At 34.7% G+C, this 14,820-nt stretch overlaps 1 protein-coding gene across 1 annotated transcript in view; it reads right to left on the bottom strand.

The window, feature by feature from the left end:
• Positions 1-14,820, bottom strand: part of LOC109074446 (unconventional myosin-VIIa-like) — a 51,768-nt gene that overhangs the window by 17,952 nt on the left and 18,996 nt on the right. Inside the window, 11 exon segments of the mRNA XM_042775838.1 lie at positions 741-897; positions 899-915; positions 3,225-3,465; positions 3,550-3,634; positions 10,320-10,414; positions 10,865-10,897; positions 10,899-10,964; positions 11,875-12,021; positions 12,023-12,037; positions 12,247-12,384; positions 13,569-13,675. Of these exon segments, the coding sequence (XP_042631772.1) occupies positions 741-897; positions 899-915; positions 3,225-3,465; positions 3,550-3,634; positions 10,320-10,414; positions 10,865-10,897; positions 10,899-10,964; positions 11,875-12,021; positions 12,023-12,037; positions 12,247-12,384; positions 13,569-13,675 (1,101 nt within the window).

The following is a 14,820-nucleotide window of genomic DNA, read 5'->3' as shown; positions in this document are numbered from 1 at the left end:
AAAATAAATATAAACATAGACCTTTAATTTTAATTTAAATTTAAATTTATAGAAATACAAGAACTAAAATAAAAATAAAAAAAAAAAATAGTGGTATGGTGAAGTTACTTGAAATTCAAAATAAAATGAGGAAAAGATGCTTGGGGCAATCTAGTTGAACGTTTAAGACACTTTTATATTTTACTTTTATTTTCTGTAGATGTTATTAGGTGGTTCTAGATAATGAGAAAATAGGTTTTTTTAGTTAGATAGTAAGTTAGCAGCTAGCGTTAAAAAAATAATACATTGAAATACCTTTCACATAGAGATACTGGGTAAAATAATCATTTTTACTATATAATACATTGAAATACCAAAAACAATAAAATAAAATAGGCATTACACATAGAGATACTGGGTAAAATAATCATTTTTACTATTTTACCCTTTAAACTATTTTAACTTTTAAATCCACATATGTTGTGCTGAATAAACTGAATTAAATAGATTTATAATCAGCATTCCTCTCAACTCATCTTATGTTTTTACTGAGCTTGTCACAGTGCATTATGGGATTGCACATGCAATGCTGCCTTTAAAAAGGCAAGGATCTTAGAAGACAGCATCGCTTCAGAGCTAAATCAACACGTCCTCAAATCTAAAGTATGTTTGAGTGTCAAAGGTCACATACCAGCTAAACCCACCCGACCTCCCTCGAAACAGTAAAAACCATTAAAGGCGTGCTTCACCACACAACTCACATAAACTGTGTGTGGTCGTGCCCTGGAAATACGTGGCCGAAAACTTGGCAAATTTGTACTCTGACAAATCTTCCACATCATCCTCTGGGAGAGGAAGAGCTTCATCCAGGTCTTCCTCCTCGAGCTCCCTGTGCGTTCGCTCCAGGTCCTGAGGAAAAAAAATCACACACTGGAGCTCAGTTCATCAGCCCATTAATGAGATTTAGAAATCACATCCCACCTTTCAAACCCAGCCGTGCGCTTGCGCTTCACTCCGTGCAGTTGACGGGCTCATGTCGCGCTTTCTCCATCTGGTCCAACATTTCCTTTTTCCTTCGTCCCCACCCTCTCCAATACTCCATCTTTCCCAACATTCCCTCCTCCTCTCGCTCCTTCCCCCCTCTCTCACCTTCTTCGCGCCAGTGCCTCCAGAATCCTTCTTTCTCGCGCTCAGCGGTCCTCGCGAGACAATCCGCGACGGTTGGCCAAGTCGTCTTCTGGATGCCACTTTTTCAGGTTCCTTTCTTCCTTTGGCCTGTGTGCACTAGCACTCATCGAGATTACTGAGCTTTAGCTCCTCGACCGCCAACCGATTCTTTCTCTGCCATCCAAACGCCGCCGGCTACTAGAGCACTCGGTATTGAAGGGAATTGTTTTTTTTTTTTTTTTTTTTTTTTTTTTTTTTGCGTTAGAGAGGAAGTCCCATGAATTGCATCTCATAAAATATTACAACACTTGTCTCCATCACAACCTCATGATGGTATTATGGGAGTAAAGGCGGTTACTTAAACCCTGGACCTCAAAATCAGTCATAAATGTAATTTTTTTAATGCAATAATAAGCAAGGTGACATTATTCTACTCACCCTTCAACCATCGAACATTAAAATTAAATTTGTGACCCTGGACCACAAAATCAGTCATAAGGGTAATTTTTTTAAAAATGTATGGTTTGTTAGGATCGGACAATATTTGGCTGAGATACAACTATTTGAAAATCTGGGATCTGAGGGTGCAAAGTTGCCAAAAAACGTAAATATTGAGAAAAATCATCTTATAAATGTATGTCCAAATCATGAATTCTAAGCAATATACCATAGTTACTAATCAAAAAATGAAGTTTTTGATATGTGCGCTCTTACGGTAGGAAATTGGCAAAAAATATCTTCATTGGAATATGGAACATCTCGGTTACTTGATATTCTTCACACGTTGATTTTTGGCAACAAAAAAAAAAAACAAAGAAATCGATAATTTTGTTGACCCCATACAATGTAATTTTTGGCTATTGCTATAAATATACCATTGCAACTTATAACTGGTTTTGTTGTCCAGTGTCACATTTAGAAGTGTAAAAGCATTAACAAATTAAACACAACAGAACAACAATAACAAAAAACCTGATTATAACCTGAATAACCGAAAAAGCTTAATGTGTAATATCTGCAAAAAAAGATATTAAAAAGCTTAATATCTGCAATATTACAGACGTGTCAAATATCACTATAGCAGTATGTATTATGTATGACATATATTACATATGTAACCCCGTGATGCTGCTTGTGTGTGTGTGTGTGTGTGTGTGTGTGGGTCTGTGTCGTGGGTGTGTTGTGTGTGTGCGTTTTTTTGTTGTTGTTTTTTTTCAATGAAATTAATGTACTATTCTTTAGTTTGATAATGTTTTTTATTTAATATTTAATACTTTTAGGAGATTTTATGGTACTAAAAGTAAAAATTATATAAAATAAATGATAACCGTTTAAATTAAATAACATTACACAGCACTGAAAAAAAATTCTAAAAAAAAAAAAATTAAAATTTTTGGTAAAAAATTACCGAGGGTTAATCAGAAATGATTACTAACTGGAGCACTGAGTGATATTTCAAAGTGATTTCTCTGACCGAGGTAGGACGGCTGCTCACCCGAGGGTAATCTAAACACTGCCACTAACTGGATCAACAGAAAACAAATAATTTAAAGTGATTTCTGTCATTTTTACGGATAACAAATACTGCATTGACCTGGTTTAGAAACTTTCCAGTAAACACCGCTAATAGGAATTAGAAGTGAAAGATAATTTCATTTTAAATCATCTGTGTCAAAACAAACCTGGAAAAAGATGTGAGGATTCTTAGTGCATTCCAGTGAACTATTCATGGGGTATCTCGTAAATTAAATAATGCGCAGTATATGTTGTCTTTTTTCATATTGTTTCAGCAGAAAACAAAGGTAAAAAGAAAATAATCAGAGGAAAAAGGTGCAGCAGAGTGAGCACAGCTCTTGCCATAAATATTCTTCTTGCTACATTAAAACACAAAGCATTACGTTATTCTCCTGACGTCTGAAAAAAGAACATGAGGGAACATTTACAGCTCGTTAAGTTATTTGAAGAGCAACTTTATGATTTAAAATGATTCGTTTCGATCTTTTCGAGTAGAACTGGATGTGCCTCCCATAATTTAAAATGCATTAGTCTCGTTAGGAAAAATGTGGATAGCTACGTACAAATAAATCCAGGTGTTCTCACCTCTCCTTTAAGTCTTTTGTAGAGTCGGCGGGCGATCATGCCCCTCGTATACGCCTGGATGGTGATGACGGCCCAGAGGCGGTGTCGAAACGCCCGGCGCACCAGGTGTCCTCTGCAGCGGCCCTGGAAAAGAGTGATTCTCTGTCGTGCGATGTGGTACGTCTGGTAGAGTTTGCGAGAGCGATACAACGCCTGCAGACGTGAGAAACCACCGCGCATCTACGAGACAAGAGATGAGTGTTACATACTGCTGGTGAGTGCAGCAACTGTGCATAGATGTACATGAGTATATCTGAGACCAACCGCTCCATAGTTCTTCCGACAGTAATAACCCCTCCATGTTTTCTGGATCAACATGGCTGATTTCTTCATCTTCAGGAAGTTGGATCTGTGGGAAACATGACAATGTTTTTAATTATGTCTAATGCACGTTTTAGCACTGCATCTTAAGGTGCAATCACACCGAAAACATCTATAATAACAATAATGATAATGAATTATAATAACTGTAACTATAAAGGTTTAATAATCATTTTAATTCTGAGGATAGGAAAGTCCACACTACGTTTTTTTCAAGTTGAAATTATGTGTAATAACTGCACAACGGTGACTGTAAAAAATATGTTATTTTTGACGCATGTTGGACTGGTTTGTAACTGGTTCGTTTTGGCTAGTTTTTTTTTACACAGATCCTGGCAACCGTGCTGTCTTGTGCACAAAAAATCTACAACAAAAAAAGTATCAAAAAAGTAAATTATTGAGTTACTGACTCGCTGTTAAAGAACTAGTTTATCAACTCAGGACACAACACCCTGAACAGCATTTTTAGTTAAATTATGCAAATTTATTTACTGAAACTACTGTATGTTCCATTTTTGTTTTCAGCTAAATGAAAACTTTAATTTCAGTTTCGGTAAAAAAAAAAAATGTCTGTGCATCACTAGTTTAAACAGGTACTATCTGCATTGGTATAAATTCGTGACATTAGTTCTTAAATTAAAATATCATCACCATTCAAATGATGCGCATTATAGTTTGCCCATTAATCAAAAAAGTCAAAACTACTCTCCTGGCACAATTAAAGCAAAAGGCATGTATTTTTAATTCATTTAAAGGAATCAGGCAATCACCGGCAATAGCAGCCAATTCATCAAATGATGCTCGAATGATTTGCTGTGGCGAAAATCAAACAACCACAGAGCACGTATTGCAACCTAAACCCAGATGGGTCTAAAAACATTTAGCATATTCCCCAGAGTTCCTGCAGCACAAAACTGAACATCCAGCAGTCATTCCTACCTGTCCTTGAATACCTCGGCTAAACTTTCTGAATGAGAATGACCTTATCAGTTATGGCCTGTCTCTCTCGCGATTTCCAGCAGCATGATCATGATGGTCCACGCCAAACATATAAAGGAGATTCTAAATAAACTCAAACACGCTTCTACATGTGAATGCTCCCATTAATCATCAGATCATTAATAAGCTTTTGCGTCATATTGATTGGATCAGCTCTCCTGATCCTCCTGGTGTCGTGTGACTTCCTGGTCACTGTCCTCTCTTCCTTCCTTGACTTTCAGAGGCTGGGATTTCTTGTTTCAGAGAAACTGGCGTGAAGCGTGTGATAAACAAACCTCACGTGCCTGGAAAAAAAGTCGGCCCTGACAGTTAGAAATGGAACAAGCTAGGTCCTGATCTTTGACCTCGGCTGTAGGGCAGCGTTCTCCATGGCAGCAGACAAAAACACCAGAATATTGAGGCGTCAATCTTGTTTGCTGAATGAAATCCCCCGACACGCTTTGTAACAGCAACAACAATGAGCGGTATTTTTCCAGGAAAAATTTGATCCCCTTTTATCACAGCAGTGGGTAGTTTTCTTATCCAAACACCATATTAGTCCTCTTTTTAATACCTTCAAGAATATCTTGGTCTTTCCCATCTGCCAGTCATCATCACGGCCCAAAACGGCTTCAGCGATACGCTGACAGGTTCCTCTCAGGTCCTCCTAAAGGAAAAAGTGCCCAAAATTGTCAAAAAAAGAACCAACAAGAGAATATGTTGGGACGCATGACAAAATGTTTGGCGAATATAAAGAGTAATCTATTGGTTATTTTATATTCTTTTAGGTGGATATTAAACCGGAAAAGTACATGATTCAATACGTTATATGGTGGGTCAGATGTTTTATTTTTGTGTATTTTTATTGTTGTTTTGAAAGAAGTCCTTCCAGTCTGGTTGGCATACGTATTGTCTCAACCTTCAAAATACAATAATAATACAGTATTGTATGCTGGTGGAATATCTTTACAATTCTCTACGCCCGGATTTACGGTTTTTCTAAGGCGCATCCATTTTTAAAAATGCAAATTGTTCCCGATTATTATGTAATTTTATTCATAAAAAAATGTATTAATTTGCTTTAAAAAAAAAAGAATGACTCCAGACGGAATAAGTGCACATAAAAGGAGTCCAAGATGACCCCTATGAGAGATTAGATATAATGAGATATAGCTATACGATGATATATAGATATATATATAATATCTATTATATATTAGTCAGGACTAAGTATTTGAAAGATCCTTCTATCTTACATTCCATAGTTAGTACAATGATAAATTTATCAGACCGGTAAGGAGTCGGGACAAAACATCAAAAAGAAAAAATTAAAACTAACACCGAATACGTAAATAAATTCACACTCATTAATTTATAGTAGGGAACTTGTCGGTTATTTACTTTCAGTGCAATTCATATTTAAAAGACAAAAAAAATAAAAATTCTTTGATGTCAGTACAATTCAGAAAAAAAAAATGAATCCATTAATCACCACATAAGGCCTTTATCAGAACAAAAACGCATGGTATTAAGGACAACAAACAATGAAGATTTAGAGTACATGTGAAAAACCATGTAGTACAGTCAGAAGAAAATACGTCAGAGGATCACTGCAATTTCTCTCTGTATCGAAAATATGTGAGAATTCCAGCACCAGTGAATTCCTTTTACACCATAATCAGCACTATCACAATACTATTATTAAATGGACTCCATGAACTCGCCTGTTTTGTAAGCAGGTTTCACTCCAGGCAGGCATCAAAAACACGGTATGGTGTCCACAAACTCAACGAAAGATGGTTAGCGGATGGGGTATCCGGCCCCGGCGGATCTCCCGGAATGAGTTTCCCAAATGCATCACCAAGAATACGTCAAGCTTGCCGCACACCAGCTCACGATCGAAGAGCCTGGGAGTACAGATGTAGACCACCATCACCATGATAAAAATCAGTTTCATTAGTTGTTGTAAACGTTATTTAATCTTTGCAATGTTTAACTTGTTGATAGAAGGAAAAAATCTGTCCAACATAATTTCTATACCTGACAACTTTTCTTATGAGTTATGAAAGTGTCAATTCTCCATTAAACTATAGTTAAGTTATGGTTTGAGAATTCCAGTTGAGTGAAGAAACGGGTTTAGCTCACCCATGGGTTGTCTTTGAACTCGTTTTTGGTTTGAATGCAAGCGCGGACGTTAGATACGGACTGATCAGACGCTCAGTCACTGTGCGCATGCAGCAGCGGCCCGGACGGACGCTTTTTTTTTTTTCTCTTTTTATTTGACTAGACTGAATCAGGGTCGAGGCCGAACGAACTTTCTTTCTGTCTCGCCCGCCCCCTGTGTGTCAGGAAACACACCACATCCACACAGCAGGAACCATGCCACTTCCAAAGAAGCCCTAGCCCGTAGGAGACTGCCGTGGTGAGCAGAGTCCAGGGCATTGTTTTTTTAGGGTGAACCTGTCCATAGGAAAACGGCTGTCGTCACTTTTGATTTGAAACTTTCCTTGTTTCATTTTCTTTCATCCTCTAGACGGGAATGGTTTCCACATCATGAACTGTGTTTTTGACAGATAGATTTTCGGGAGTGGAGATGCAGGTTTTTTCGAAATTATTTCTGTCTAATTGGTAGAACAATAAAAGGTGGACAGGTATTCATTGGCTCTAATTAAAAAAGGAGAAGAACTGTTTCTTGTTCAGCAAATATATAGAATGATTTCTGAAGGAGTCATGGTGTGACACCAAATGAAGACTGGAGTAATGATGCCTGACCTGTTCAGCTTTGCAATCACAAGGAATAACAATTATATTTAAAGTATATTCACATAGAAATGACAGTTCTATTTGTAAATAGTAACTAATATTTCACATTTTTTACTTTATTTTGATCCAATAAATGCATCCCTTGTTGTGCATAAAGATGAATTTCTTTAATAAAACATTTGTGAAACAACTCAAACAGTAATTTTCCTATTACATCATCTACCAGGCAAACAATCTGAATCGGCCTATGTAGGATAGAAATGTCACAGTAATAAGGTTAGTATAAGGTTAGTCATTTTTATTTCACCTTCATTTATTATAACCAATATACAAATATTACATGGAAAATATAAATAGGAGATGCATCCATGGACAGACATAGGCACTTAATACTCGCTCATATTTCCATGTTAGCAAAACTGGGAACCACTGTTCGTCAGCGGAATGTGACTGTTAACAGCATCAACTATGCATTAGTTACTGTAAACACTAATCGTTTACCAGGTTTTACAATTATGGTTGAACTGGTTTTGAAAAGACTGTGCACCCGACACATAAACACCACAAAAAAACTTGCCACACATTTCGACGCAAACGCACGAGAAAGAGGGAAGAAATGTACAGTAACCAGTCAATCTTCCGATAATTCTCAAAGGTATTCCAGAACTTGTGCAAGAACGGTACTATTTTTTTATTTAATATTTAATACTTTTAGGAGATAATACACTATTCTTTAGTTTGATAATGTTTTTTATTTAATATTTTAGACTTTTAGGAGATTTTATGGTACTAAATTATATTTAAAGAATATAATTGATTACATTTTAAGCACTTATTGAGCACAGACCTTAAACTGTCGTAAATTTAGTAAATGTATAAAATATTAAGTTTCATTCCATTCCGATGAAGAAAAATTCTAAAAACCAAAAGTTTATAACAAATACTGCATTGACCTGGTTAAGAAAAACTAAATCAAAAAAGAAAACAAAACTAACCACAGAACTAAATTTATAAATTAAATTCATTCACTTTCAACAGTTTTAAAACAAAAACTACACTGAACTGATCAATAAAAAAAAATCCACATAAAAACAAACACCTCAAAAATAGAAATAAAAATTCAAATAAAAACATCTGTGTCAAAACAAACCCCGGTCAAACTCAAACTTTGGATGAAAAAAAAAAGCACTTTGGGGGGGGGATGTGAGGATTCTGAGTGCATTCCAGTGGAAACTATAATGGGATATCTCGTAATAACATAATACCATGCGCAGTAGTATGTTGTCTTTTTCATATTGTTTCAGACAGAAAACAAGGAAAAAAGAAAATAATCAGCAGAGGGAAAGATTGCAGCAGAGTGAGCACAGCTCTTGCCATTAAAATATTATTCTTAGCTACATTAAAAGCACAAAGCATTACGGTATTCTCATGACGTCTGAAAAAAAAAAAAGAACAGAAACATGACGGGTAACATTTACAGCTCGTTCAGTTATTTGTAGAGCAACTTTATGATTAGAAATGATTCGTTTCAATCTTTTCGAGTAGAACTTCCCCAAGCTGGAAGCGCCTCCCATAATTTAAAATGCATTAGTTTCGTTAGGAAAAATGTGGATAGCTACGTACAAATAAATCCAGGTGTTCTCACCTCTCCTTTAAGTCTTTTGTAGAGTCGGCGGGCGATCATTGCCCCTCGTATACGCCTGGATGGTTGATGACGGCCCAAAGAGGCGGTGTCGAACGAAACGCCCGGCGCACCAGCTGTCCTCTGCAGCGGCCCTGGAAAACAATGATTCACTTCCGGCGAGATTTTGCAAGAGCGATACAATGCCTGCAGACATGGAATGCTGCAACGTGAGTAACGCATCCGCGCTGCAGAACGCCCTAGCAACCACCGCAATCCATATACGAGGACAAGAAGAGACGAGTGTTACATACTGCTGGTGAGTGTGCAGCAAGCTGGCATAGATGTACTAATGAGTCATATCTAGAGACCAACCGCTCCATAGTTTTTTCTTTGTTTTTAAACCCCTCCATGTTTTCTAAATCAAAAACATCAAAATTCCTCATCTCCACAAATTCAGAAATTTGGAAAACATGAAAACATTATAATGTTTTTAATTATGTCTAATGTACTTTTAGCACTGCATCTTAAGGTGCAATCACACCGAAAACATCTATAATGACAATAATGATAATGAATTATAATAACTGTAACTATAAAGGTTTAATAATCATTGTAATTCTGAGGATAGGAAAGTCCACACTACGTTTTTTTCAAGTTGAAATTATGTGTAATGCACAACAGTGACTGTAAAATATGTATTTTGAGCATTTGGACTGGTTTTACTGGTCGTTTGGCTAGTTTTGTTACACAGATCTGGCAACCCTGACTTTTGCACAAAAATCTACAACAAAAAAAGTATCAAAAAAGTAAATTATTGAGTTACTGACTCGCTGTTAAAGAACAACTATAATAAATCAACAAATGACAAAACAACACCAACAACATTCATATTTTAAATAAATCAAACAAAATTTAATTAAAACAAACTATCCACCAGTTTTGTTTTCAGCTAAATGAAAACTTTAATTTCAGTTTCGGTAAAAAAAAATAATAATTTCGGTGCATCGCTAGTTTAAACAGGTACTATCTGCACTGGTATAAATTAGTGAAATTAGTTCTTAAATTAAAATATCATCAGTTTTCTATGCAAATGAAGCGCATTATAGTTTGCCCATTAATCAAAAAAGTCAAAACTACTTTCCTGGCACAATTAAAGCAAAAGGCATGTATTTTTACTTCATTTAAAGGAATCACGGCAGCAACAATTCATCAAATGATGCTCGAATGATTTCTGTGGCGAATCAAACAACACAGAGCACGTATGCAACTAAACAGTGGGTCTAATAACATTTTGCATATTCCCCCAGAGTTCCTGCAGCACAAACTGAACACCAGCAGTCATTCTTACCTGTCCTTGAATCCTCGCACAACTTTCTGAATGAGAATGACCTTATCAGTTATGGCCTTGTCTCTCTCGATTTCCAGCAGCATGTCATGATGGTCCTGCCAAACATATAAAGGAGATCTAAATAAACTCAAACACGCTTCTGTGATACTCCATTAATCATCAGATCATTAATAAGCCTCATATTGATCTGGATCTCTCCTGATCCTCCTGGTGTCGTTACTTCCTGTCACTGTCCTCTCTTCCTTCCTGCGCAGTGGGATTTCCTGTTTCAGAGAACTGGAAGGTGTGATAAAACCCACTGCCTGGAAAACTGGCCCTGACAGTTTAGAAATGGACAAGCTAGTTCCTGATCTTTGACCTCTGGCTGAGGGCAGCGTTTCCGGCAGCACAAAAACACCAGAATATTGAGGTCAATATTGTTTGCTGAATGAAATCCCCCGACACGCTTTTAACAGCAACAACAATGAGCTTATTTTTCCAGGAAAATTTTATCCTTTTATCAGCAGTTGGTAGTTTTATCAAAATATTAGTCCTCTTTTTAATACCTTCAAGAATATATAATACCTTCCCATTCCCCAACTCACAATCACCACCAAAAACCAAAACGGCTTCAGCGATACGCTGACAGGTTCCTCTCAGGTCCTCCTAAAGGAAAAAGTGCCCAAAATTGTCAAAAAAGAACAAGAATATGTTGGGACATGACAAAATGTTTGGCGAATATAAAGATTAATCTATTTATTTTATATTTTAGTGTATAAAGAAAGTACAATTCAAAGTTTTGGGGTCAGATGTTTTTTTTTTTGTTTTTATGTTTTTGAAAGAAGTCTTCCGCTAATTGATCAAAAATACAATATAAACAGTATTATTGTGAAATATTATTACAATTTACGATAATGGTTTACTATGCAAATCCATTTTTAAAATGCAATTTATTCCCGATTTATTATTAATTATTCATGAAAAATATTAATTTCTTTAAAAAAAATTACTGACCCCAGGCTTAATACAGTAGTGCACATAAAATGTTCATATATATATATATATATATATATATATATATATATATATATATATATATATATGATATATATATATATATATATATTTTAGTACACGACTAATATTTAAATATATTATTATATTTATTTCATATTATTACATATTATAATAATTATCACACTGTAGGTTCGGAAAAAATAAAACTAAACAAATTTAACATAAATTCACATCATTAATTAATAGTAGGGACTTGTCTTATTTACTTTCAGTACATTCATATTTAAAATACAAAAAAATTATGAGTTTTTTCTTTGATGTCAGTACAATTCAGAAAAAAATGAAATCCATTAATCACCACAAAGACTTTATCAGAAAAAAACGATGGATATTAAAGACACAACAATGAGATTTACATCTGAAAAACATGTAGTACATAAAGAAATAGTCAGAGGACACTGCATTTTCTCTGTATAGAAATATGAGAATTTCCAGACAGTGAATTCCTTTTACACCATATCAGCCTCAAATACTATATTAATGGACTCCATGAACTCGCCTGTTTGTAAGCAGGTTTCACTCCAGGCATCAAAACACGGTATCTGTCCACAAACTCAACGAAAGTGTAGCGGATGGGGTATCCGGCCCGGATAATCCCCAACATCCCACAAAACATCACATAACACCACACATCACCCAAACACAGCTTCACGATCGAAGAGCTGGAGACAGATGGAGACACCATCACATGATAAAATGTACATTAGTTGTAAAACGTTATTTAATCTTTGCAATGTTTAACTTGTTGATAGAAGAAAAATCTGCCAACATAATTTCTATACTGACAATTTTCTGAGTTATGAAAGTGTCATTCTCCATTAACTATAGTTAAGTTATGGTTTAGAATTCCAGTGATGCGGGTTTAGCTCACCATGGGTTTCTTGAACTCGTTGGGTTTGATGCAGCGGACGAAGAACGGCTGACAGACGCTCAGTGTGCGCATCAGCAGCTCCAGAGAGCGCTTGAACTGACTGCTCAGGGTCGGCGAACGCTTTCTGGTCTCCGCCCCCTGTGTGTCAGGAAACACACACACACACAGAGAGGAACATGCACTTTAAAAAGAAGCCCAGGAACTGCGGTGAGCAGAGATCAGGATTGTTTTTAGGGTGAACCTGTCATAAAACGGCTTTGTCATTGTGATTTGAAACTTTTCCTTGTTTTCTTTCATCCTCAGACGGGAAATGGTTTCACATCAGGAACTGTGTTTGACAGATATATTTTCGGGAGAGATGCAGGTCAAATTATTTATGTCTACTTGGGAGAACAAAAAAGGTGGAAAGGTTTCATTGTGTCATAAAAAAGTGAAGAAATGTTTCTTGTTCAGCAAATATAAGAATGATTTCTGAAGGATCATGTGACACTGAAGGCTGGAGTAATGATGCTGAAAATTCAGCTTTGCATCACAGGAATAAATTATATTTTAAAGTATATTCACATAGAAAACAGTTATTTTAAATAGTAATAATATTTCACATTTTTACTTTATTTTGATCCAATAAATGCATCCTTGTTGTGCATAAGAGATTTCTTTCTAAAACATTGAAAAATCAACAGTATTTTTCCATTACATCATCTACCAGACAAACATCTGATTGGTTAGAATAGAAATGGCACTTATAAGGTTAGTATAAGGTTAGTCATTTTTATTTCACCTTCATTTATTAGTAACCAACATAAAGTAAAATGAAATAAAATAGTGATGCATCATGACAGACATAAGCACTAATACTCGCTCATATTTCATATTAGCAAACTGGAACACTGTGCAGCAAATGTGCTGTTAACAGCATCAACTATGCATTAGTTACTGTAAACTACTAGTCTTTTACCACGGTTTTACCTTATGGTGTGAACCTGGTTTGCCAAGACTGTCACCAGACACATACCCACACAAAAACTGCCACCACATTTCACAAACACAGAAAGAGGGAAGCATGTACAGTAACCAGTCCATCCTTAATGTTAATTCTCAAAGGTATTCCACTTTCAAAAAGTACTATGGTAATACCACAGTTTTAAGATAGTACTGATAGTAATATTTTCTGAAGTGCAATGGTGTATGAATATAATAATCGTACAGTATGTACCCTGGTATTACCATCTGATAACATATGATGTCTTGTGAGGGAGTGTGGAGATAATAATGTACAGTAGTGCTTATAGTAAAGTCTATAAATGAGATGCAGACGTTACCATAGCAACGTCCGCCTGAAAGATCTGCTTGATGAACTTGTTTTTGGAGGAGTGGACGAGCTGAATGATGTCACCGTGCAGCGTGTCTCGGTTCTTCTCCAGAAAACCTGCACAGACACACAAAATCATTTGCAAATGTGAACAAAAGCATTAGTGAGCACGTTAACTAATGACTAGATCATTGTTAGGATGCTCTGGTGGTTTCTAGGGAGTTGTGAGGTGCTTTTTGTTCTATGACATTTCTATGCTATTCTGCTCTCTAGATATGGCATAAGTGTACATTTGTGGGATTTTTTCAGCTGTTTTACATTTATGCATTTGGCATATGCAGTTTTTTTTATTTATTTTTGTTTTATTTTCCACAAAATGAAAATAAGAAGTCCAATCATTTAAATATTATATTATATTATATTATATTATATTATATTATATTATATTATATTATATTATATTATATTATATTATATTATATTATATTATATTATATTATATTACATATAAAACATTTAGACATAAATATAAGATATATGTATTTGAATTGCATTGTTTTTTAGAAATATTAAAATCATAAGTCAGATCATTTAAGTATTTATTATATTATATAATATTTTATATAAAACATTTAGGCATAAATTTTAGATATATGTATTTGAATTGCATCATTTTTTAGAAATATTAAAATCATAAGTCAGATCATTTAAGTATTATTATATAATATAATATAATATAATATAATATAATATAATATAATATAATATAATATAATATAATATTATATTATATTATATTATATTATATTATATTATATTATATTATATTATATATTTAGGCCTAAATTTAAGATTTATTTATTTGATAAACATAGACTATTTGCATCTATTTGAAATAATCCTATTTTCAAAATGCATTTATTCAAAACAATTAAATGTATTCATTTAAAAAGTATGAAGTATGGTTGAAATATGGCTAGCTGTGGAAAAACAAGCAATATTTAGTTAGTTAACTTGTAATTTAGTTAGTTAACTTTTTAATTAAAAAAATGGGTTAATTGATGATAAACCTGGTTACTGGGTATTTAAAACACATTTAGTTTATTTGTACTATTACAGAAATCTTATGTTTCATTTGTGCATGACTGACAAATATGCATCACATTAAATTTATTAGTTTATGTAAAAATGTGTGATCCACATGGATGGAATGTGTTATGTAATCATGCATAAATCTGAAATTTATTTTTTATTATTTTATT

This window comes from Cyprinus carpio, chromosome A18 (assembly GCF_018340385.1).
Source record: "Cyprinus carpio isolate SPL01 chromosome A18, ASM1834038v1, whole genome shotgun sequence".
Classification (NCBI taxonomy): domain Eukaryota; kingdom Metazoa; phylum Chordata; class Actinopteri; order Cypriniformes; family Cyprinidae; genus Cyprinus; species Cyprinus carpio.
This window is presented reverse-complemented; position numbering and strand designations above follow the sequence as displayed.